Source organism: Polypterus senegalus, chromosome 4, assembly GCF_016835505.1.
Source record: "Polypterus senegalus isolate Bchr_013 chromosome 4, ASM1683550v1, whole genome shotgun sequence".
Classification (NCBI taxonomy): domain Eukaryota; kingdom Metazoa; phylum Chordata; class Cladistia; order Polypteriformes; family Polypteridae; genus Polypterus; species Polypterus senegalus.
The window spans coordinates 81,170,018-81,197,838 of NC_053157.1; the positions used below are offsets into that span (position 1 = coordinate 81,170,018).

Sequence of the window (27,821 nt, forward strand, 5' to 3'; positions counted from 1 at the left end):
AAAGGTTTCATGGGTCCATCCAAGGTAAGATCTCTCTTAGAATTATCCAGCAGTGACTTGTTTTAATCACAGCATACAGTAGCTTGGCATTTTTTGGTCAACAATGTGAATGAGAGCTTGATACCACCAAAGGATGGGAATAGATAATAGTCAATGGTCTTAGTACTTTACACACAGCACTCTAGGCCATACCCAATGTCATGACAGCTCTGACCCAACCTATGACTTTGGAAGGTTAAATTGCTGTGTGTTAGAAATCCTTTTCAAATCTCAAGAACATCTTCTCAAAAAACTGGTGCAGTGTGCTGTTCAAACATAAAGCAGATTAAGCTTAGTGAGAGATCTGATACACAAGTTTATGGAATAATAAAGGATGTTTTAATGAAGAGCATCAACCAGGAAAAATTATTATTCAGTTTTACTGAAAAAGCTCGATACAGGCGTTTTTAAAAATTCTTTCAGCTTTGCTGTGAATGAGTGGTTCTTGCATGCACTGTGTTTGTGATGTTTATACACTGTGGAAACAAGGGGTCACAGAGCCGTCCTAACCTGACACAGACAGGCAGAAACACAGGATTTTACAACAAAGCACACAATTTTATTACTCTTCCTCGTGAGAACCACCCAAATTCACTTCCCACCATTACAGCACCAATCTAAATTGCAGTTCAACATACAACAGGTCATGTTCTGCCTCCACTCCCTCTCTCTGGCAAGCTCTGTCCTCTTCCCCCCGACTCTTGCTTCCCATTAGCAGTGAAATGCTCCCTGTAAACAGATCCTGGGAGTGTTTTAGGTGCTTTATCAGTATTACCTGGAATCACTCCCAGGTGTGATGGAAATCCACTGCCAGACTCTGCAGCTCCCCCTGGCATCCCCCACGGAAACCAACAGAACTGTATCGAACTCTCACTTCCAGTCTGCGCTGCAGGAATCCATGGTGCCACAGCCACCCAGGAGGGCTCCCTCCTAGCGTCCCAGGGGAGGTAGTGCCTCATAGGTGGTCTCTCCCTAGGTCCTTCCAAACATTTGGCGTCTCGGCCAGACAATGGCCATGGCCATCTGTCACAACATGTATGTGTTGTTGACTGTTTAAGTGATACTCTATTCAAGTATTGCATATGTGATTAATGCAATTTTTTAGCATTTGATTATTTAATATTTGATTAATATATTATTGAATTGTGTCTGCAGCATCAACTCTGGCTTTCAAAGCCTTAAATATATTTATTGGTTTGCTGCACTGTTGTTTTGGTGGCCTGGGCTAAATGCTGTGCTTCAGCTTTCTCCAATATGGTTTCTAAGTACAAGATTTACTTTATCTTCTGAAGTATAAGATGTATGATCATAAGTGGTAAGAACCTCGTTAGGAACCTTCTCTAGTGCTTGACAGAGTAGTGTGTCAGCTTCACTACTGATCCTTAAAACTCTTATGACATCAATTATTTATTAAAACAGTTCTTAAACCCAAGGCAAAGATTAATTTGATTTTATATTGGAAATTCTTATTATATAGTGATTGTCCACAAAAATTCAAATGCCCCGCATAAGTTTTGGCTAGGGCAGCTCTAACATTAACCTATCTTGTCTCCATAGGTATCATGGCTTATGTAACAAGCACTGTATAAAATAATGCTTGATGGGAGTATATCAGGACAAGATTGCCTGTATATAAAATAATATAAATTTGTGTTCATAAGAAATACTTATGAATGCTTTGAAATCATTTCAGATTTTTTTCTGTCTGGTGCCTCCTGACTCACTGGTAAGAGAAACCCCCCACATATTATATACCATTCGGCACATCTTGATGTCTAGTTATGCAAGACGTCAAGCTTTTTGGGGTTCTAGACCTGAGAATCCCTCACTTTTAGGCCATTGTGGACCATCATTTCCGCAAGAAACAGCACCCTTATGAAGATAAAGAGTAAAACAAATAGGTGCCTTCAACAAAAATGATCAGGATTTGAAGTTGTGAATGCCACGTCAACCAACACCAGGGGTTCACCCTATAATGGGATATGAGGTGTCAAAGTTACTACTTTTCACAAAACTTCAAAAAAATGGGGATCTGTAATATATGAATGTGGAATGTTGTTTTATGCTATTTAGGGGCTACTGATAATAAATATACTATTTTTGTTATTTACTGGTGGTCCAAGTATTCTGAGAGTCACCTCCAGCAGGTTAAAAATGAGAAGTTTCAAAACTAAGCATGTGGAATATAGTTGTAGACCATTCTAAAGTCAGTGATTATGAATATGATGTTATTTTTCATTATTGATCCTTTACTAGGGATCAAGGTCTATATGGTCCTCTATCGGAGGGTGAAAAAAATAACAAATTTCCATTACAACTGAGAATATTTAGACTGTATATATTTAAACTGAAGCACCAGTTTTGAAACCAGAACATTACATTAGCATTCAAAAGATAAAACAGATAATAACAACACACCAGGTACACGCATTCGTTTCAAATTAATTACAATGAAAGAATGGGAAAAAAAATTAAAAACGAAAAACCACAGCAGAAAAAAGCAATAAACAAACAACCACACATTTTAATATTTCGAATTTGATACAACTATTCTTGTGTATTTCATGAAGTATACCATTTCATTTCTTATGAGAACGACGGCATAAGATTATTCTCTATATAACGTTCTTGTGCTTCATGTCATCTATACAGTATTTAAAAGTGACCAGACAATTTTCCCTAATAAATTTCCCTCTCTGTACAAATAATGTACTACTGTATCTATCTGCATACAATTACAGTTATTGAGGTCATTTAAATACGTTTGACGATTCCCATGTATGTCAGTTTAAATACCTGTAGATGCCCATTAAAATATTTTCCTTGTATATTATGATTTGTTAAAGAATTACAGGAACTAGCACAATAAGAAGAAAAACTACGTTTCACAGCAACCGCTTTGTGTTTGGGAAACCGCTCAGTTCTTCCTGTGAGTCCTTAAGTCCCACCTTTGGCATATCCTGATTGGCTGCCCGTCGCTCCAAGTTCTTTATGTTATAGTTCGTCCGCATCCGCACAGACATCTAGTCCCAATCTCCCTCCCGTTAACTCATATACTCGCGGCTCTTCGATGTTATTCTCATCTGTATTCTCATGTAGCTAGGAATAAGAGAGCATCCAAAAATAAAAGCTACGACGAGTGCTTAGATGGCAATGTGTCGTTTTGACAATGCATTCGTGAGGGGAAACGGCGTATCCCTCCGCGTAGTCCGCTTGAACGGGAAAGATGGCGGCAGGTTGTGTTCTGCATTACGGTTCGGTGTCAGTCGGTTGAATTGTCAGCTTTAAAATCGTATCAGACAAGTGTTGGGGGGAGTTCGTTGGAATCTCGGCGATTTGGAGATTTTTGGTTCATAGTTACGGCTGTGTTTGGTGAGTGTTTTTCTTTTTACCGAAACCTAAGAAATGTTGCTGACTCTAATGGTTGTTTTTGTCTACTTTTGTTGTATATCTAATGTTAAGCAACGGTAAACGTCATGTTTTTATCTGATTGAAGCTTGTCAAAGTAAACTTAGCGTTGAAACAAGTTGTTTATGCATACCTTTGTAGTTTCACTTTTATTTCTTTCATGTTAGGTACTCAATAGTAACGCTACTCAAACATTATGTTTATCTCTATCAGAAAGTTTAGTTACTCCACCAGAATGAAACAGGTTCTGTTGCCGTACAGGAGGTTACATAGGTTGTATTCCTTGCTGTATACGGTTATTGAGTGATTCTTATTGGACCGCATATTAGCAAACAGTGGCCTGGTGCCAGCTAAAGAGATATCTTCTTGGCCTGTACCTTTAGGGAAAACTTTAACAAATGACCTGCATGCACGGTCAATTACATTTTAATATATGCACGAAAGTCTGAAGGATCTCCGGAAAACAGACCTTTTTGAGGAGTCTCCGTTCGTCATGTATCTCGAAAATATTATTCTGAAGGCGTGCTACTTTGACAGCATGAACTTTTTTCCTGCGCACTTTTATCTAAGTTGTCGCGTTTCTATGGTGATCGCAGTTACACGGGCGCGTGCGTGTAGCGCAGGAGGACGTTTCATAAAAATGATAGCCCTTCGTCTCTGCCCCCAGCGCTTTGTTTACCTTCCCTTGATACATTTTAATGAAAATCGCAACACAGACCAATGTCTAGTATGCTTATTTTTAATACACATAAAACGCGTGTGTTCCTTAGTGCTAGTCTTACGTTTACTTCCTGGTTGTAGTGACTCCTAAATACTTTTCCACAATAGTAGACAAATCAATCGGTGAATATAAGTTGTCAAGTGATATTGTCTGTTAAGGAGGCAGTATTCGTCTCCACATAATAATGTAGGTTTGTATGCAAATCTCGCGTGCTTTAACGCCGAGATGTACTAAGGGAATCGTGTTGGTAGGAATTTTATTTTGAAATGCCATAGTCCCCACCTGCTCCATGGAATACTTAATTGCTGATGGTTTTGATACTTCCGGATAGCCGTTACAGTGGGTAAAGACAGGATTACAAGAGGGCTGGGGCGCCAAAAAATTAGCCCATGCTGTCGTAGCCGGATCTTTTTAAATGCGCCAAAGAGGGCGCGCTGACTAAGTTACGGCGGGCACTTGCGCGGGATCGCACACGCTGTCTGATTAATACACACATACAAACACCTCGGTCTACACATACTGTTTCATTTGCGACTACAGCTCAGCTCTCTGACTGGACCTTGCCGATCTCGCTTCTTTTGTGTGAGTTTTGTTCGTTGAACAAATGTGGGGTCTTTTTGTGCATATAGCCAGGAAACGATGCTCGTATTTCGGCTGAGAGGCCCACGTATGTTCAGCTGTGAATGAAAGGGGATTACAATTTCTTATATGAAAAAGGCTCATCATTTATTTAGTTTAGTGGTCGAAAAATGATTGCCCTTGTGTCCGGTATAACATGGGCTCCGAATCTTAAAATTCTTTTATTGACTTTGAACTGGACGACCCTGCAGCTGTTGGTTGTACAACCGCTTAAGCAAATTGATTCCGTGACAGCAGCAGTTCTCGACTGTTCATCTGCAGCAGAGTGGGTGATTCCTATTGATTCTCGTGTTTTATCTTTTATTGTTATAGTTGAGAAAAAATGTTTCTTCTAGGTTTTCTACGACATGTTTATCACCCTGTGTAGTCCTGACCGAACTGAAAAACATATACATTAGTATATAGGTGTCGTTAAGTCTATAGCTGTATTATTTTTTGTCTGCAGTAGTCGAGTGTAACGTGCATGCTGTCAAGTGTGCACTTTTTTCTAATGTGGAAAACCTGAAATACTTTAAATGTTTTGTGCTGTAAAAATCCACGGAGGCCTTTCAGCTACTAAACATCAGAGATTTACAAGTCTTGAATTATGCATTGGTGATTATTTTCAATTCCATTCATTCTCCTAATTACAAAACTAGTGTTCCTGTCCTCTCCTGTACTCCAGGTATAATTTGATTCTTCAATATAGCCTAATGCAGTGTGTGTTGCATTCATGCAGAATTATGGACAACAGCAAGTCTAGATTCGCTTTAGTAGAACTTACTGAAATGCTTGATGTACCTGTTAAGTGCACTCAACTGACATAATTTCTAACAAGTACAGTAATTAATTCTGTAGAGCAGGTGCTTGCAAAAATCACTCCTTTTCACATTGTGAGCACTCTATTGTTGATTGCACCTGTTCTATTTCTTTGAATTTAACGTCCTTTGTGAAAGGTGTACTGGATGATTAAGTAATTTGGTAGGTTATATATGTTAATAAGTGTGTCAAAATATAGCATAGCTTGTACTTTATTTTAAAATGCAGCAAATTTCTAGCAAAACAAAGTGATTTTTGAAAGCGCATGTGCTAGTGAAAGCAAGATATACATTTTAAGTAAGATTAGGAAGTAACTACATTGCAGTCCATAAGTATTCAGACAGTGACATAGTTGGTGTTAGAGTGGCTTTCTGTGCAAGCATACTGATACTGAAATGTAGTAAAGGGTACATACCTTTTTAATGTATTACAGTATTAATACATTCATATTAGTATTCAGTATTAAATTGGAGCTATTTGAATTAAAAATGGATCATCTGAAGTTCCTGCTTGTAGGCTTTAGTTTTGTTGTCATGTCCTGTTCTTCTGCATTTTTGGCAGCAGTTTACCAATGCTCATTTTTCCTCCAACATTAAAATCAAGTTCAGTTTAGTTCAGCCTAGGTTAAGGTGGTCATTGTGGCCAGATTAATTTAATAATCTCAGAAAAACACTTAAATCTGCAGCACATTGTGTTCGTAATACATTTTAGTGTGTTTTATGTTTTAAAGCTTGGCAGTATCCAAATATTTATTACAATTTCAAAATAATTTTTGGTAATTGTACATTTTTTGTAGTCAGATTTGTTGTTGTGTACAATTGTGAGAGTTTTGTTCAGCTTGTGTTTAATTTATTTGGCTTGGCTTAATGTTTCCATTAACAACCTATAAAGGTATTGATTGTGTAGTTTCAGGCTTTTGCATTTTAAATGCATGTTGCTTTCATGTGTTGGTCCCATGTTTGCCATCAGCTAAAGGACCCATAGGGTTGTATGCTCAGCCCCTTCGTATGTTCCTTGCTCACTTAAAGCTGTGTGCCTGGACTCGGCTCCAACTTCATCAGTACATTTACTGTGATCACCATCAGCCTGAGCCTTTGCATGAACACCTCAAGTGAGGAGACACCTTATAGAAAAGGGGTTTGCTTTTTTTGATGTGTGATATTTGGGCACTTGGAGCCACATTTTACTTTCCTAGCTTCTGCTACAGATGTTGCTGAGAGATCCAAATGTCAGAGAGCAAGGTCTGGGCTCTGGAGTGGTTGGGGAAATAATCCATTTGTGTAATGTGATTGCTTTCTTTGTTGCATTTTATAGGTTGTGCAGTGTGTTGAAGGAGAATTTGTTTGTGAGGTTGAATTCCCTTTTAATCTTTCTGCAACTTCTTAAAAAAAAAAAATAAATGAGAAATTGAGTTGGCATTATTCTGACTGACTTTTTGTCTTCGGTTCATAGTGATGGAGCCATGTTTCATCTTTTATGATGGACTGTCATACAAACTTTTCACTTCCAGCCTTGTAACAGAAGAGTAAATCTGTTTTTGATCTCTCTCTCTCTCTCTCTGATCAATAATTAGGCATCTTGCAACCCAGTGTACACTAGTGTTGGATTGGTACTAAAGTTTTGATTTGTAGGTATTAATATCAGATTTCAGACCCAAATACCGATATTGAAATGGTACTGAAGCAAAATAATGAGTAACTCCCCGCAACCTCTTCCTACCACCAAACTTCGTCACACTCTTGCTAGCTTACCTGGTATATCACACAAACATGTGTTGCGCCTGTTGCACCGCATAAATGCATGCCTTCTTACTTTACTACAGTTTCCCTTTAAATTCTCCGGTGTGTTGAAATTTGCTGTACACAGCTTGAAGAGAAGAAGATGGGTAATGGTATGGTGGTTTGTCCACTGCACAGTGTATAGTGCAACGAAGGGAAAGGAATCGTAGTTCTCAAAAAATTAATGATGTAGACCTTCACCTACACTGGGCATGTACACATATATGGCAAACTCTGCAGAGGGACTGTTGAGTGAAAATCAGATTCTCGTGTGCTTTATGCACTTTCAAAACTATTAACACAGGCAGGACTTTGATGGCATGTTTATAACATAGGAAAACTGAGACATTTTTTTAAGAAACCACAGTGAGCCCCGTGTCACATTAATGGAATAGTCTTCAGGACTGGCAAATGGCATCTTGTCATTAAATAAAAACAAAGCAAATGTTAAAGTGACACAAAAAAGTGTTAAGTTGTACGTTCATTCGCAAGATGATTGATAATAAGCATTCCACTCCAATCAGAGCGCACCTTGTACCAAACATTTGTAAAATTAACTCAGTAGGGAAACATGCATATATACATGTTTACATTCTGATTTTCATGCTCTGAATTTTTCACTACTCTGGTAACACCGCTGACCACAGGATTTATCTTTAAGCTGTACCAATCAGTGAATAATTTGCCTTTTATGCATGTATGAAGCATTCAAACTATAGAAAATGCAATTTAGATACATACAGGTAAGCAGGGGCGGCACGGCATGGTGCCTCACAGTTAGGAGACCTGGGTTTGGTTTCCTGGTCCTCCCTGCATGGAGTTTGCATGTTCTCCCCATGCCTGCATGGGTTTCCTCCGGGTGCTCCGGTTTCCTTCCACGGTCTGAAGACATGCAGGTTAGGTGTGCTTGGTGTGTGCGTGCGTGTGTCCGCGCGTGTGCTCTGTGGTGGGCTGGCGCCCTGCTTGGTGTTTGTTCCTGCCTTGCACCCTGTGCTGGCTGGGATTGCTTCCAGCAGACCCCCGGGACCCTGTGTTAGGATATAGCGGGTAGGATAATAACTGACTGTCTGACAGGTAAGCAGCGCAACAAGCACCATGGAAAGCAACTCTTCTACATATGTCGTTATGTTGGAAAATGTTTTTCTTCCTTGTCAGACTAATGCCACATTGTGGTCGCTTCACAAGCTTGTCTATCAGTTCCTCTTCTATATTTCTTTCTTACACATTTCTTTGTTGTTAAATCTTCTTAGGTTGTGAGATGAAAGTTGAGCAAAACTTGCTGTTTTTGTGCTACTGAAACGAAAGCTCTCGGTGATGCATCAAATATGCTGTTTTACATACCAACCATATGTGTGTGTGTATATATGTGTATGTGTATGTATATATATATATATATATATATATATATATATATATATATATATATATATATATATATATATATATATATATATATATATATATATATATATATATATATATATATATATATATATATATATATATATAAAAATTCACTAAGGCAAGACACCCATGGAAAGCACGTCAGAAGGGGCGTGGATTTACTACGCCGCCGACAAGTAAGACGCCCATGGTGCACGCAGGAAGGAGCCACGCCTACCAACTCTAAGACCATTGGATACGACGACAACTTGCAGAACCACGCCCACCAACTTGGACGCGATGACACAGAAAAAAACGGCGTCATATGTTCGTCTGTCGTAGAGTCCACATGCAACTCTGAGCCACGTTGACTGTTCATAGAGGCATGTTTCTCGCGGAAGTGAATCGCCATATGCAGCGTGTAAAACAGTTTGCGAGGGGTATCCCATGGGATCATTAAAACAATCCTTTAAAACTGAGGTTAAAACACAATGAAGGAAGCAGTCTTTAAAAACCAGTGCCTCTGTTTTATTACCGTCTTACCTGCTTCACCATTGCAGGCCCTGCAACATTCAAGACACTCTCTCAGCAGCTGACCTTCTCTGTGCCTGACCGGTTCACACAGAGGCAGCGCAAGAGAAAGCTGTGCACACACACAGGCAGCGCCAGAGACAGACACGGGCACACACACAGGCAGCGCTAGAGACAGACAGAGGCACACACACAGGCAGCTGGTGAGTTTCTCTTGCGAGCGGGCACATGACCAGGCGGTGTGTATGCTTCGAGAATGAGGGTGGACGCGGCATGCGACCGGGCACATGACCAGGCAGTGTGTATGCTTAGAGTACGAGGGTGGACGCGACAGGACCATCTAGGAAAATCATGTCGCGGATGTGAATTGCTGTATGCAGTGTGTAAAACGCTGTATTGTATGTTGTCCTCTCCAGAGTTACAGCTTTTCATTCACCTACAGTCGTATCCTCAAAACCAACCCCATTTGGACAACTGTGTTTTTCAGGAGGTGTTCACCCAACAATACATAATTATGCGGCGTATACTACGCCGCGGGTTGGCTAGTAAATAATAACTAAATAATGCTGCTGTGCCCAGAAAATAGTGTGCTACATTTTAGCCATGTATCTTCCATTTGTTACTTAGATATGGAGGAAACATGATCTGATGATGTTTATTGTGGGGAAAATAGAGAGCCATAATTGCTCAAATGCACAAAAACATTTTTAAAACAATTTTCAGACAGCCATAAGTTGGCAAATATGCAACTATAGACCAATTACTTTAGATATTGGACATCTGATACTGAATAAAAATCTCAGAAAATGTGAAGCACCTAACACTAACATTGATAGTTCAAAAGTTATGATTGTTGTTAGGACCACACCTCCTTTTTAAATCCTCCATATCTCAGAAACTAATAAAGAGTTTCTGGCGCATGCTTGCAGTTTTTCAATATAGGTGTTTGGGCTCATTACATTAATTTCAGCAAGTATGAAGCAAATCGGAGTGGGCTAAAATCTGTTGATTTGGCTCAGGTTGATGCAATAATGCATTTAATGTATTTTATTAGATGTATATTAGGATTGCAAAGGTGACACTTTTGAACACCAACACACATACAGAGTACTTGAATGCTGAAGACCATTGTTAGAAAAAGAGGAGAACAATTCACTTTTATTAATAAGCCGTAGTAAATAAAACTGCATTTGTTTAAAATGGAGTAAAAATATATTATTTTTAATAGTATTAATTCAAATTAACAATGACTCTGTAAAATGTTTTTTACATTTATAAGTAGATGGAAACTCTTCAAAAACAAAGAACAAAGGAAATTTCATTTTTTAAAAAAAAAATGCATAATTTAAAATTTTTCCAGCTGAAATAAATTTTGTGACAGTTGTATATCTGTTTGTGTGTATATTTCTGTGTGTGTGCATATAGCATGGACGGGAAGCCCGAGAGGAAGGATGGATGGATTGGCCGGCTAGATGAAAAGATAACTTTGTGCCCAGCAGGTATAACTTGGGAGTGGTTCTAAGCCCCATTGGTCCTTGTATGGGTGTTAGGCCTTGTTCACACGGGCGTTAAGTTTTTGGATAAACAAACTTGCTCTGAACGTCCTAGACGTTTATGTTGCATTTTGTGGTGGCGATCGATTGACTTCTACACCGGCGTTCGTTTGTCTCTGTCTAACGCCAGCCTGCAGCCCAAATTGTAGTTTGTGTGTTAACCTGTGGAGGCAGTGTCAGGAACTGGATATGAAAGCCCTTGTCGTTTTATTTGAGGTGCCTCCTTTCAATATGGTCCATTTTGCTATGTTAGATATTAATCTTGTTGTTTTAAAAATACTCGTAATACGGCGACGTAGCAACAACAACAACAACATTTATTTATATAGCACATTTTCATACAAACAGTAGCTCAAAGTGCTTTACATATTAAAGAATAGAAAAATGAAAGACATAATTATAAAAAATAAATCAACATTAACATCGAATAAGAGTAAGGTTCAATGGCCAGGGGACAGAAAAAAAAAAACTCCAGACGGCTGGAGAAAAATAAAATCTGTAGGGATTCCAGACCATGATACCCCCAGTCCCCTCTGGGCATTCTACCTAACATAAATGAAACAGTCCTCTTTGGATTTAGGGTTCTCACGGAAGGGCTTGATGATGATGATGGTCACGAAGACTTCTTCCTTTTAATCCGTCCATCATTGTTGGAGCATCGTGAAGCTTTGAGTAGGTGGAGGTGGCGCAGGCCACCACCACAAAGAAACCGGAAAAAGAAACAGAAAAGAGAGTAGGGGTCAGTACCGATTTTAGAGCCACCATGAATAGTTGTTATGATGAATTGAACATACAGAGTATCAGGATTAAGTTAAATTACGATTAAAATGAAGTTATAAAAGGCCATGTTAAAGTAATGTGTTTTCAGCAGTGTTTTAAAGTGTTTCTACTGTATCAGCCTGGCTTAATTCCTATTGGCAGGCTATTCCAGATTTTAGGTGCATAACAGCAGAAGGCGCCTCACCACTTCTTTTAAGTTTTGTTCTTGGAATTCTAAGGAGACACTCATTTGAGGATCTGAGGTTACGATTTGGAATATAACGTGTCAGACATTCCGATATATAAGATGGGGCTAGATTATTTAAGGCTTTATAAACCATAAGCAGAATTTTAAAGTCAATTCTGAATGACACAGGTAACCAGTGTAGTGACATCAAAACTGGAGAAATGTGTTCTGATTTTCTTTTCCTAGTTAGGATTCTAGCAGCTGCATTCTGCACTAGTTGCAAACGATTTATATCTTTTTTGGGTAGTCCTGAGAGGAGTGCGTTACAGTAATCTAGTCGACTGAAAACAAACGCGTGAACTAATTTCTCAGCATCTTTCAGTGATCAAAGAGGTCTAACTTTACTTATGTTTCTTAAGTGAAAAGATGCTGTCCTAATGATCTGATTAATATGTGATTTAAAATTCAGATTACAGTCAACAATCACCCCTAAGCTTTTTACCTCCGTCTTGACTTTTAATCCTAATGTATCCAGTTTATTTCTAATAGCCTCATTGTATCCATTATTGCTGATCACTAAAATTTCAGTTTTCTCTTTATTTAACTTGATAAAATTACTATTCATCCATTCTGAGATACTAGTCAGACATTGTGTTAGTGAATCAATAGAATCGGGGTCATCAGGTGCTATTGATAAGTACAGCTGTGTGTCATCAGCATAGCTGTGGTAGCTCACGTGTGGCCCTGAGATAATCTGACCTAACGGAAGCATGTAGATTGAGAATAACAGCGGACCCAGGATAGAGCCTTGTGGAACACCATATTGGATATCATGTGTCTTCGAGTTGTAATTCCCAGGGTAGGGAGAGAAAAAAATCGCCGCTACTGGGTTCATCCTCTGATTGCACAACGTCGGGTTAAAGGAAGTTTTTTTTGTGCTTTATGAAGAAATGCGAAAATTTCAGAGCAAGTTTTTTTAATTACTGTCGGATGTCGGTTTCCACTTTTGATTGTCTGTTGCAGCTGGTGCAATGCCACATTACACGCCGATCAACCAATATGCGACTTGGTGTTAGCCCCGAAGCGAGACTACTTGTCACTTTGAGGTAAGGAAACAGTAGTCGAGTGTGCGCTTACACCGGTGTTATGCACTGAAATGACGCCCCGCTCCTCCGGCGTAAAATAAACGTGCAGAAAACTAACTAGAAGCGGTTTCCTTGCGTCGCTGGGTTTTGAACGCCAAGAAAAGCTGCATGCAACGTTTTTTTGATGCTGTATAAACGCGCAGCCGCACAAACGCACGTCACCAAAGCCCGTGTGAACACTCTCATTGACTCCTACATGTAGAAAACAATCGGCGCTTGATCCGCGCTCACCGGACGCAACGAACGCAAAAAAAATGCTCGATTTTAACGCCTGTATGAACAAGGCCTTAATGTGATGGTGTCCAAAAGTGTAGCCCTGTAGGGGTCCCTTGGAATCGGTAGATGGTACTTTTGGGGGAGGGACACTCTATTTTGTCTATGCCCTGGAAGTGCTTCAGTAAGGAAATGGAATGGCACCAGAAGTATTCCCGGGTCTAGCTTAAAAAGGAGCCCGCTGCTACACATGGAGGAGTCTGAGGCAGCAGGCACACTTGCCGGAGGAGAGAAGGATGAAGAATATTTTTATTTATTGTATTGATTGTAATTGTATTTTTGGCTGATTGTTGGAATGAGGTTTGTGGTAAGGTGCATTGGAAGGATTGAAAGTCCTTATTTTATTCATGTTATGTGTGCTGTATTGCTGTGTCTGTGATTTGGGGGTCTCTGTGGTTATCTATACTAATAAAAGGCAAAGCCCTCACTCACTCACTCACTCACTGACTCATCACTAATTCTCCAACTTCCCGTGTGGGTGGAAGGCTGAAATTTGGCAGGTTCATTCCTTACAGCTTCCTTACAAAAGTTGGGCAGGTTTTATATCGAAATTCTACGCGTAATGGTCATAACTGGAAGCTGTTTTTCCATTTACTGTAATGGAGATGAGCTTGAACGCCGTGGGGCGGAGTTTCGTGACATCATCACGCTTCCCACGTAATCACGCAGTACATAGAAAACCAAGAAGACCTCCAAAAAGCGCTGAAGAAAGCATGCATTATATAATTGAGAAGGCAGCTAAACAATAAGAAGCGGCGAAGTGACATATACAATCATATTCATGAGTTCTGCTACTTCGGAAACAAAGCACGATGTAAACCTACACTTTAAATTAAGTTCATAGACAGGCTGCCGCTGGCGTTTGTAATTTAGTGCCTGCCCATATAAGGCCGTCCGTCAGCGGCAATCCAATAGCAAACTCCACTAAATATTCACGGGTGAAGGACTGTGCTTATGCAGAGGAAGATGAGATGGTCAGGGTGATGTTTGACACAAACTCAGCGAAACTGCGAGAGAAAGTTTTAAGTGCCAGGACTAAGGTAACATTAAATACAGCCATGGACATAGCACAGATGGCACCAGCACAGCTGGGAACCTTCGATGCATGTACACCGAAGGCTCACGTGAACTGACGCAGTGCACAGATAAAAGCAACAGTTCCAAAGAGCTGAACAAAACCGAATTACACAATTGAAAAGGCAGCAAAAATATGAAGCGCCTGACACATACAAGCATATTCATAAATCCAGCTACTGCGGAAACAAAGCACACGGTGGAAAAGTCAATGTCCCGCTAAAGGAAGACAGTGTAAAAAACCGTGCATGCAGTGTGTCAGGTCTCAGATAAAGAAGAAGACGAGCTGTTTATTGATGCAGTAAGAAACGAATCGATGAATGAAACCTGTCATCTTTACAACGATTGACAAACACGGAATGTAACTTGAACACAACACATCCTACAAATACGAACCTGATTGAAAGAAATAATGATAATCAAATCCTTGATGACAGCAACACTCAGTAACACTCACAAAACAAATACTGTATATTGACAGTCATGTTACGTTATTTTTAAAATGTTCCCTTTTCTTTTTTTAGCTTTTTAACACACTACTTCTCCGCTGCGATACACGGGTATATATATATATGTATATATATATATATCCCGATCTACATACTCGAATAATGGATACTTTATTCGCCATCAATGATTGTTTTGGTAAAGCCATACTCAGTGTATTCATTAGATGAACGGTAAAAAAGTAAGAGCGAGGGGAGGATGACTTATTGAGGCATGCAGGCTGTAGTGCGCGTCAACTCTATCTGAATTGCGATCACATTTGAAAAAATATATCTTTTCAAGTTCTATTTAGTCCATATGTGTCAAACTCAAGGGCAGGGCCACATCCGCCCGGCGTGTAATTATATCCGGCCGCGAGATCATTTTATATACTGTATTATTGTTATTAATGGCCCGGTATATGAAGCGCTGGTAACACAATAAACTACAGATCCCATAATGCAGCGCTTCAGCTGCCTTGCGAACACTTACCGCGTTAATCAAGTCTAGCTTATGATGCTGCAAGTTATTGCGAAGCTAGCTCACACGATGCTGAAGAGAAAAGTTGATTCTGAAAATAGAGCCTTTAAAACCGATGGGAGGCTGAGTATATGTTTACTGAACCCGTGTGTCTCATTTGTGGAGCTAATGTGGCTGTAATTACAGAATTTAATCTAAGACGGCACTATGAGACAAAACATCAGGGTAACCTGAATGCAATGCAGAAGATACAGAAAGCAGAAGAATTAAATAAGAATCTGACACTTCAGCGGACGCTTTACCCGTGCACAATCACAAAGTGATTTCAAGTGAAGCTGCTTTTATGGGAGACACAAATGCACCAGTGCAACTTGCCCCACTTTCCCTGTTGCCAAGTAATGTTAAACCAAGTCGTCACTATGGTGTTCCCAAATCGCACTTTGCTGATAAACTGAGCACACTGAGTTTGCCGGCGCTTTGGTGACTTTGAAGAACAAAAAGTCCGTCTACATGCGGCTCGAACCTTGTGCATGTTTGGTAGCACATATCTGTGTGAGAAGCTCTTCTCAGTGATAAAGACTAACAAAACAGCACACAGGAGTCGCCTCACTGATGAGCACCTGCAATCCATCCTGAGAATCTCCACAACACAGAACCTCACACCAAACATAAACGAACTTGTTGCCAAAAAGATGCCAGGCGTCCAGCTCTAAAATGACATATGAGCAAAGACAACTGAATGATTTGATTTGTTATTGCTGAAAGGAACACATTTTATTTATATTTCCAGGTTTTGTTATGCAGCATGTTCATATTTGAATTTGTATAATTTTGACAGGATATATTTTTATGGAGAGCAAAATCTTTTGGGATATTTAAAATCTAAGTTTATTTTTTTATATAAAATTACATAAGAGTAAAGAAATTTGAATGTTTGTTCTTTTAACGTTTACTTTATTTCTAACTTGTATAATTTAGACAGGATATATTTTTATGGAGAGCAAAATATTATAAGTTGTTTAAGGTTTGAGTTGATTTATTCAGGAATAATATTCCTGTCTGTTTTACCATTCCTACCAAAGATATTTCTGTCGACTAAATAAAAATTCCTTCTATTTAAAATTTAAATAGAACTTGAACAAATATGATAGTTCATAATATCCACGCAGACTTGCGCAAGAGCGGAGTTATCCGTTTTAACAAGCAGCGTATTGCACTGATACGAAATAGCTGTGTGTGTATATATGTAGATATGTATGTATATGTGTATATATATATATGTTTATATATGTGTATGTGTGTATATGTATAGATATGTATGTATGTATATATAGATATATATAGATATATATATAGATAGATAGATAGATAGATATATATATATATATATATATATATATAGATAGATAGAGATAGAGATAGAGATAGAGATAGAGATAGAGATAGAGATAGAGATAGAGATAGATATATATAGATATATAGAGATAGAGATAGATATATATAGATATATAGAGATATATCGATATGTATGTATGTATATATATATATATATATATATATATGACAGCAACACTCATCACTCACAACAGTGACAAAACAATTACATTGACAATCATGTTACGTTATTTTCAAAATGTAAGGTATTTTGCTAGTTATATATATATTGACTTGGAGGCTATGCCCCCTGCTCGCTTCGCTCGTCAACCCCCAATGCGGGCCCTACGTGCTAGTCATTTCCCGGATCTGCCGCTTGTGACGAATTGTGCTTTGCTTTTGGATAAACACAAATATCAACTCTGTCTTTGATGTTGGTTTATTATATATGCAAGTGTGATTTTTCAGATTGGTATAGAAATTCAAGAAAACTTCTCTGTTCGTGTTTTTTAGATAAATTTCGTGTCAAGTGCGATACCTTTGGACATATCGATTTGTATCCATTATTGGCTATAGAATTTCTAATACATCCGATCGCTTAACTCTTTCGATACTATGTTGCATCGCTTCTCTGTGATCATAAATATAAACCTGACCAAATTGTGGTTTCTTTGAAATTAAACTTGTAGTAGCTCTGTCATATCACCTATGTCCATATATTTGATTGCTTTTCCCCATTCCCGTTATTTCACTGAGTAATTTCCGTTTGTTAGTGCTAATGCGATCTTTGGTTTTTTGAGACTTTCGAATTTTGGTACTTTAATAATCTCTAACCTGCTCTGCATGTGTATCACGCCAATGTTTTTGAACCTTTTTACGATGTTCTACTTTGTCTTCTACTCTTAGCCTTTTCTTCTTCTACTGTTTTGCCTTTTTATTTTCACCCCTGCTTCGACCGGTTAGGTTTTCAATTCGTCTCTTGGCACAAAGTCTTGTCTTGTGTATATTAAGTGAAAAATGTTAGGTGAACTCTCATTGTTAGTTTCTTTGTGCATGGGAATTGGCTTATTATGTTACAGTTAAGTAAATTAATCTTATTGTTTTATTTAAAGTTTTTTTTTTATTAGCATTAGTATGTAGTGGTTGCTTCATTAGTGGTGTCTGTGTAAAGTTTTCTGTAGCTCAAACACAATTATGCATCTCACTGTATTGATTACAGTAACACAAAGTTGAGTGGATAGCTTTGAAAGTTTGAACTTTATTTCAGGTATTAAAGAGGTGTAAAATAAATTCAGATGCATTCTAAGTAAAATGAGTATGTGACAGCTCTATTGGAGATCAGCTTTGTGCAGAAAAATAACGATGCATGAAAATAAAGATCAAACAGTTAAGGAAATCTCACTAGAATATGAGCACCAGGTGTTTAATGAAAAATGTGCCCCCTCATTCCTCTGGTGAAAAATTGTCTTGTTTAATTTTTTTCACTATTAAGATTCCAGTTACTAATTTACTTCCTTACTACCTGTCACTTAACCGTTCGGATTTTTTTTTTTTTATTTTACACTGAGTCATTCTTTACATTTTCTACTGCCTAACCTTTGAGTCCAGTTTTTGTTTAGCACTTAGAGGTTCTTGCAGCCCAAATCTAAAAGACTTTCTGCCTAATACATTATGCTAATAATCTATTATTTCATGCCAAAAAAGGCCAGTCAAGAGCAATGTCCTTGGGGTTCATTTGCCAAGTAAATTTTTACAAAATCATAAAATATATTAAAATTCTCTCATCCGACAAAAGGAGATTCTCTCTTTTCTCTCTGTCTTTCATGTAACACATTTTACTTGAATAAGCATGGCAACCTAAAATTTAAGGAAAGGTGAAATGAGTATTTTTACTTTGTAACCTGAACCTCAAGGCTCTGCATGTAGCACATCTTAATATAAAACACTCTGCACTCAGTTATACAGATGGTTTATTATAACACTCTTATCACTTATGGCAATTCTTAGCATTAAACTAGTTATAAAAATAATTTAATTGGTATTTGGGTCATTTCTGCACTAAGTTGCCATCTTAGTGTCCTGTGGAAATGCTGAGTGTTGTGTAAAATTGCTTAATGTTCATTCCCCTCAAATCAAAGGACCTGGGACCAGTTCCTACCCCAAGTAGTTCACCTGTTATTTTTTGGTCTTGTGATTTTTTTAAATATGTACCCATTAGGTTAGCTGGTATCTCTAAATTGACCTGGAGTGAATGCTGATATGTACATTAGTGTTGTTTATGATGTACTGGTCTCTTGATTTGCTGAGTTGTTTGGAAAACAAGTAGACATCAAAACTACCCAAAGCTGTCATCCTAAATAGCACAAGGTTGACAAAGTAATGTTTCTGTACAGGTTTGGTGGGCTCAGTTTACATTGTAGTGTGAGGAGCTTGATAATAAGGCAGTACCATTGCATTCTCTGGACCAAGAGTAGGTAGTCATTTTTCCACAGAACGTATGACCATTTTAGTAAAAAAAAATAAAAAATAAAATAAATAAAAAAAAACATAACTGTGAAATAATTATTTAGATTATTTTTTTTCTTCTTTTATTCAGTAGGCAGTTAACTTGTTAATGTAAGGATTCATGTTATGCTAGCATTTACTTCATACAGCTGATAACTATTTTCATTTTCCTGAGAGTAAATTTTCCAATACATAAGTGAATTAAAAAGTTTATACTAGATATATGAGCTTAATGAAATTTTTTGATTTAACAGGAAAGAGAGAACTTGCTAAGTCTTTACAATGGCTACAGGAGGGTTGCCGTTAGAAGATCACCTTGATGATCAAGATTGGGTTGTCAGCAATAGTAGCCTTGAAGACAGACTGAACAACATGGTAAAGTTGTGTTTTATTTCTCCTTTAAGCTTCAGCAGCATGAATATTGCATAAATGAATTGAGGTATTTAGTAGAACATTTTGTTTATTATTAGGGACTTTGGGGGAATAAGCATATACTGTATAATGTGTTTATGCAATGTAAATTAGACACACTTACTCATGAACAAATAACAGTCCAGTATTTCCCATTAGTTAAAAGATGATTTTTTTTAGGATGGTACAACTAAGTCAGTACAGTATGTATACATTAAGAAAAGATATTTCAAGATATCAATGTTTATGGGTAAAAACCCTTCCTACAAAAGAAAAACTAAATATCCCAAAATATCAAAAACGCCTTGACTTGTTTGATTAAAATGTTTTGAGGTTCTAGAGAAAAGAAAATTGGCTGCTTTGTGTTTTGTTTATTTTTACGGTTCAGCGTTTGTCAGTACTAAAACTGTAGTGCTATTGTAGTCCATCCTCCAGGGCACATCCTTGTATTTGACTCTAAAGGTGTAATTGATTACACTATCATTAATTTCTATTTAATTTATCTGATTCAGTATCAATGTAGCTTTCCCTTAATATTAGACACAATAGTAACATTATCCTTACCGACATAGTATAAAAGTTAATAGGGAAAAATAGTGTATGAAGACTACAATTGATATAGATGTTCACATTTTCATTGTAAAAAAATGCAAGCTGACAAAATAATGGAAAAGAGAAAATTAGTTTTAGATCTGAAAAAAGTCAGTTCTGCTATATATACCCACTTTCTGTAGTACTGCCTGTTTTTGGTATATTAGAACTTGTAAAGAACTTGTTAAAATGCTCAGAATGTCATCTTTTATGTGAAATTTGAATTCTTTTGATATATCAGCCTAATCTATCTCTCTATTATAAAAAAAATGTAATATACTCACCAACAAAGTCAAACACCCCAGAAATATTATTATCATTGGATGCAGAAAAAGCATTTGACATGATTGAATGGAAATAATGTTTCACTACATTAGAGAAATTTGGGTTTGGCTTGAACATTTGTGCATGGATCAAACTACTGTAAAGCAATCCAGAAGCTTCAGTTTGTATCAACAACATTTGTTCAGACTACTTTAAACTAGAACGAGGTACCAGACAGGGATGCCCCTTGTCACTGCTGCTATTTGCAATCTCCATTGAACCACTGGCGGTTCACTGTCGAAATGCTGATCAGATAAAGGGGATTATCGGAGAAGGACTGGAACAAAAAATATCTCTATAAGCAGATGATATGGTACTGTATATATCAGACCCACAAAATTCTGTGCCTGCAGTCTTAACAGCACTTAAAGAATTTCAAAAGATCACTGGTCTCAGAATTAATCTGAATAAAAGTGTACTCTTTCCATTGAATTCTCAAGCATATAATACTGTATTAGATTAGACACCCTACCTTTTATCATTGCAGAACAGTTTAAATACCTAGGGGTAAAAATCACAAATAAACATAACATTCTTTATCAACAAAATTTTGCCGTCAGCATGGAAAAGATTAGGCAAGACTTGCATAGATGGTCAACCCTTCATCTCACTCTAGCTGGAAGGATTAACATTGCTAAGATGAATAATCTTCCTAAGCTTCTTTTTTATTTCAAAACATTCAAAATTACATCAATAAATCATTTTTTAAGCAATTAGATTCAACAATAACCTAATTTATTTGGAACTCAAAACATCCACGTATCCAAAGAGCAACCCTACAAAGACCAAAGGCAGAAGGCATGGCTCTACGTAACTTTCAGTTTTATTACTGGACAGCAAACATACAAGCTATAAAAACCTGGACACAAATAGATGAACATACACAGACCTTGTCCACAATAGAAGTAAAATCCTGCAGTACTTCTTTATATTCCCTGCTTTGTGCTCCAGTAAATGCAAGTTATCAGCAATACAGTACATCCGGAACGTATTCACAGCGCATCACTTTTTTCACATTTTGTTATGTTACAGCCTTATTCCAAAATGGATTAAATTCATTTTTGTGAATTTGTACTCATAGCAGCAACAAAGCAACAACTCCACACAACATAGGACATGAGCTTTAAAGACTAAATTAGAACTCTAAAGAGCAAATAAATAAATAGCCTCTCTGTGTGATAATTATGTCTGTCTATTCTGCCTTATATCTCTAGTCCTGTCTTATACGTCAACATACAGTGCATCCGGAAAGTATTCACAGCGCATCACTTTCTCCACATTTTGTTATGTAACAGCCTTATTCCAAAATGGATTAAATTCATTTTTTTTCCTCATAATTCTACACACAACACCCCATAATGACAATGTGAAAAAAGTTTACTTGAGGTTTTTGCAAAATTATTAAAAATAAAAAAACTGAGAAAGCACATGTACATAAGTATTCACAGCCTTTGCCATGAAGCTCCAAATTGAGCTCAGGTACATCATGTTTCCCCTGATCATCCTTGAGATGATTCTGCAGCTTAATTGGAGTCCACCTGTGGTAGATTCAGTTGATTGGACATGATTTGGAAAGACACACACCTGTCTATATAAGGTCCCACAGTTGACAGTTCATGTCAGAGCATAAACCAAGCATGAAGTCAAAGGAGTTGTCTGTAGACCTCCGAGACAGGATTGTCTCAAGGCACAAATCTGGGGAAGGTTACAGAAAAAGTGCTTTGAAGGTCCCAATGAGCAAAGTGGCCTCCATCATCCGTAAGTGGAAGGAGTTCGAAACCACCAGGACTCTTCCTAGAGCTGGCTGGCCATCTAAACTGAGCGATCGGGGGAGAAGGGCCTTAGTCAGGGAGGTAAACAAGAACCCGATGGTCACTCTGTCAGAGCTCCAAAGTTCCTCTGTGGAGAGAGGAGAACCATCTCTGCAGCAATCCATCAATTAGGCCTGTATGGTAGAGAGGCCAGACGGAAGCAACTCCTTAGTAAAAGGCACATGGCAGCCCGCCTGGAGTTTGCCAAAAGGCACCTGAAGGACTCTCAGACCATGAGAAACAAAATTCTCTGGTCTGATGAGACAAAGATTGAACTCTTTGATGCGAATGCCAGGCGTCACGTTTGGAGGAAACCAGGCACCGCTGATCACCAGGCCAATACCATCCCTACAGTGAAGCATGGTGGTGACAGCATCATACTGTGGGGATGTTTTTCAGCGGCAGGAACTGGGAGACTAGTCCGGATGAAGGGAAAGATGACTGCAGCAATGTACAGAGACATCCTGGATGAAAACCTGCTCCAGCGTGCTCTTGACCTCAGACTGGGGCGATGGTTCAACTTTCAGCAGGACAACGACCTTAAGCACACAGCCAAGATATTAAAGGAGTGGCTTCAGGACAACTCTGTGAATGTCCTTGAGTGGCCCAGCCAGAGACCATACTTGAATCCGATTGAACATCTCTGGAGAGATCTTAAAATGGTTGTGCACCGACGCTTCACATCCAACCTGATGAAGCTTGAGAGGTGCTGCAAAGATGAATGGGTGAAACTGGCCAAGGATAGGTGTGCCAAGCTTGTGGCATCATAGTCAAAAAGACTTGAGGCTGTAATTGCTGCCAAAGGTGCATCGAGTATTGAGCAAAGGCTGTGAATACGTATGTACATATGATTTCTCAGTTTTTTTATTTTTAATAAATTTGCAAAAACCTCAAGTAAACTTTTTTTTTAACCTTGTCATTATGGGGTGTTGTGTGTAGAATTCTGAGGGGAAAAAATGAATTAAATCAATTTTGGAATAAGGTTGTAACATAACAAAATGTGGAAAAAGTGATGCACTGTGAATACTTTCTGGATGCACTGTATGCTTTAAGTAGAACTGGCTGTTCTTAAAATGCTCCAACTTTCAACCCAGTTAACGAAGTCCCTGCATACACCTGAATGTTAAACTATGTATACATTTTCTGGTTTATTTTAAGTGAAATGTGTTTTTTTTTTGTGTGCATATTTGTTTTAATTTATAAGTCCATATAAAGTCCAATTTTGGAGCTCTATTTATCAGTACAGAATTTTTCCAGATAGTATCTGTAAAGCATTTTAGAGTCCCTCAAAATAAGAGTGTGACAAATGTTGTGGCTGTGTCACTGCTGACACGGTAGGGCTGAAAGGTAAATGAGCAGTCAAGTGAAAATGGCAGTGAAGTATTTGCTTCTCCTTGACGTTCAATTTTGCTTGCACTTGTGTCTGTGCTGCTCATTTTTAAAAATTAGCTTTTGGATACTATTAATGAAGTAAACGGTACATAAAATGCAAATTAAAAGCGTATGGCAAAAGAAAAAAAGTAGTGTTGAAAGCTATGGTTAGAAGCCAGTACTTGTGCTCTGCTATTTCTGAGGCTTATTAGTTAATATTGTAATTAAAATCCCACATTACTATAGCATTCCCTTCTAAACTTTCTTTGTAAATATTATTAAAAACATGCATTTTGAGACCTGGCTGCAATTAACTATTCTGCTTATTGATTAAGTGGTTGATATACATTTTTTTGATTAATCAATCGTCAGTGTTTAATTGTTTATACAAAATCCCAATATTAAGCTCTTCTCCCCAGAGCTTTTTAGTGAAATCTTTCCTGTGATTTGGCTAATCACACCTTAGATTCAGATTCTCTTTTACATAAATTGCACCTCACAACCCCATACTGTATGTTGTACTCGTACTCATACCCATCTGTTATTTTTGTAATATCATTATGTGCAGCAACATACAACTGAAGTTCTTTTGTTTTATTTTTGATACATTTGGCATAGCTTGTAATAAATTACTTAGTTTATTTCAGCATATTCATTTTATATTACTGATCATAGTTTCTTGCATTAATAATATGAAATATTACCTAAGGAAACTTGTTTTCCCCAGAATGTAGCAATTTTATTAATAGCTGTGCCTCAAAAAAATTATCAAGGGGTATGTTTTTTCCAAGTATTTTTATGTCTCCTTTACTTAATTTTGAGTTTCAATTAAATGTTTTGTGTTCAGAACCTTGTATGCCTAGGTGGAATTCGCGCCTTTCAATCAGGTACAGTATTGCTATCTCTTGCTCTGTCTCTGTTCAATTGACTGTGTTATATAAGGAAACACAAAGCTCTCAGTTCATTACCTTGCCAATCACAGATCATAAAACATGTACACGTGTATATTGTGCAATGTTTTTTATGATTTACAATATTTGTATTGTTTCCAAATTATGGATTTCCATATACAGTATATGCTTTTTCTGACTGATCAGGGAAACTCTGATTAAAGCATAGAGGACGACAGTATATTCCTTTTATTGCCTATTTTCTGGTTCTTCATTCTGATGACATGTATGTATAGTTAAGTCCATAAATATTTGGACAGAGACAACTTTTTTCTAATTTTGGTTCTGTACATTACCACAATGAATTTTAAATGAAACAACTCGGATGCAGTTGAAATGCAGACTTTTGGCTTTAATTCTGTGGGGTGAACAATACGATTGCATAAAAATGTGAGGCAACTAAAGCATTTTTTTAACACAAACCCTTCATTTCAGGGGCTCAAAAGTAATTGGACAATTGTCTCAAAGGCTATCTCATGGGCAGGTGTGGGCAAGTCTGTTGTTATGTTATTATCAATTAAGCAGATAAAAGGCCTCAAGTTGATTTGAGATGTGGTGCTTGCATGTGGAAGATTTTGCTGTGAACAGACAACATGCGGTCAAAGGAGCTCTCCATGCAGGTTTAAGAAGCCGTCCTTAAGCTGCGAAAACAGAAAAAACCCATCTGAGAAATTGCTACAATATTACGGGTGGCAAAATCTACAGTTTGGTACATCTTGAGAAAGAAAGCAAGCACTGGTGAACTCGTCAACGCAAAAAGACATGGACATCCACGAAAGACAGCAGTGGTGGATGATCGCAGAATCATTTCCATGGTGAAGAGAAACCCCTTCACAACAGCCAACCAAATGAACAACACTCTCCAGGGGGTAGGCGTATCGATATCCAAGTCTACCATAAAGAGAAGACTGCATGAAAGTAAATACAGAGGGTGCACTGCAAGGTGCAAGCCACTCGTAAGCCTCAAGAATAGAAAGGCTACATTGGACTTTGCTAAAGAACATCTAAAAAAGCCAGCACAGTTCTGGAAAAACATTCTTTGGACAGATGAAACCAAGATCAACCTATACCAGAATGATGGCAAGAAAGTATGGAGAAGGTGTGGAACAGCTCATTATCCAAAGCATACCACATCATCTAAAACACGGTGGAGGCAGTGTGATGGCTTGGGCATGCATGGCTGCTAGTGGCACTGGGACACTAGTGTTTATTGATGATGTGACACAGGACAGAAGCAGCTAAATGAATTCTGAGGTGTTCAGAGACATACTGTGCTCAAATCCAGCTAAATGTAGTCAAATTGATTGGGTGGCGTTTCATGATACAGATGGACAATGACCCAAAACATACAACCAAAGCAACCCAGGAGTTTATTAAAGCAAAGAAGTGGAAAATTCTTGAATGGCCAAGTCAGTCACGTGATCTTAACCCAATTGAGCATGCATTTCACTTGTTGAAGACTAAACTTTGGACAGAAAGGCCCACAAACAAACAGCAACTGAAAGCCGCTGCAGTAAAAGCCTGGCAGATCATTAAAAAGGAGGAAACCCAGCATCTGGTGATGTCCATGAGTTCAAGACTTCAGGCTATCATTGCCAGCAAAGGGTTTTCAACCACGTATTAGAAATGAACATTTTATTTCCAATTATTTAATTTGTCCAATTACTTTTGAACCCCTGAAATAAAGGGAGTGTGTTAAAAAAATACTTTAGTTTCCTCACATTTTTATGTAATCTTTTTGTTCAACCCACTGAATTAAAGCTGAAAGTCTGCACTTCAACTGCATCTATGTTGTTTCATTTAAAATTCATTATGGTAATGTATAGAACCAAAATTAGAAAAAAAGTTGTCTCTGTCCAAATATTTATGGACCTAACTGTATATCGCTGGACTAAAGTAAATAATGAAACAGAACAGTTAATCTATACCAAATGATGAGAAAAATAAAATCAAACTATTTGCAACCAGCGGCACTTATCCTAACTGTTCTAAATGCTTCCTCTTCTAATCCTCTGCTTTTTCATGCTTAACACCGCCAGAGTATGTGGATGTGTTGACATAGACATCCCTAGAAAGAGTGCTGGAGATTTTGTTGATTTTATTTAAAATTCAGAAGAAGTTTTGGAAAATTTATGTTTTGAGCATAACATTATTGACTTTTGCATATTGATTTTTAATAAATAATCTTTATATATAATACGCTACCGTGGCTGTTCCTTTGTCTGTCCAGGATTTTAAATCACCTGTAGCTCGCAAACCGTTTGAACTATTAACCTGAAATTTAGTACACATATACTACGTGACGGTCTACTATCCTCTTTCGAGGTGATGATTGACCTCCAAGGTTTATATTTTTATTTTATTTTATTGTAGAATCAACTCTTGGCAGCAGCCAGAAGGACGGTCGCACCACTGTTCTCATCCCTACCACCTTTGCCATCACTTCTCTTACCTCTTCATATCTTAAATCATTCTTGAGGCAGATTGAAGACTTAAGTGAAAAATTTAAGAAAACATACCAAGTAATTGCAGCACAACCACTGACCTAATCAGTTTTAATGCAAAAAGATGCCGATGAAAGAAGAGAAGAAGCAGGTCGCTAGGGTGGAGAAAAAAAGAGCTGCTCAGGAAGCAGCAACCGCATCAACCTCTGAGCAAATAAGTGCTAAACGTACAGAGAAACAGGATGAAAACTATGAATGCTCAAGTGTATTCTCTGCACGTTATCGTGCAGTGTGCCGTTACTGGTGTAATAATAATAATAAATAATAAAATGTAACTCGTCATTTATCCAGAAAGTGTCCTAATGTCTCAAACCTATACCCTTCTCTCCTACGCAAAGATTTAAGTAACATTTCAAGACCACCTGACATTTTAAGTTTGAATTGAAGTACTGTTAGTTTTTGTTTTTTAGTTTTTCCCATTCTGAACAATGACATCTAGGTCCACCCTTTCACTGGCTGAGAGCCTGTTCATCCATTTAGGGAGATTTTCCATCTGTGCATCAGGAAGCCAGTAGTGTGTGAGACTTGTCTTTGCGGCAGACCTGAATTTCAGTCCCCCTAGTAGAGTTCCCATTAACACAAATTCTGTGTTTCTGGTGAGTGATTTTGTGGCGATTAGTTTCTTAGGAGAGGTCCTCGTTCCTTCCTTCCTACCACTTCAAAGATGATCTTCCTGGGCAGTGTGCACATCTTATCTTGCGCTTGTATCTAGCCGTGACCAACCTA

At 37.9% G+C, this 27,821-nt stretch overlaps 1 protein-coding gene across 4 annotated transcripts in view; it reads left to right on the top strand.

Annotated features, from left to right (window-relative positions):
* Positions 1 to 3,239: 3,239 nt before the first annotated feature.
* Positions 3,240 to 27,821, top strand: part of pcm1 (pericentriolar material 1) — a 203,021-nt gene continuing 178,439 nt past the window's right edge. For all 4 annotated transcript variants that reach the window (XM_039750949.1, XM_039750951.1, XM_039750950.1 and 1 more), the window contains exons 1-2: positions 3,240 to 3,411; positions 19,388 to 19,508. In XM_039750949.1, the coding sequence (XP_039606883.1) occupies positions 19,416 to 19,508 (93 nt within the window). In that variant the 5' untranslated portion in view covers positions 3,240 to 3,411; positions 19,388 to 19,415. The remainder of the gene's footprint in view (positions 3,412 to 19,387; positions 19,509 to 27,821) is intronic.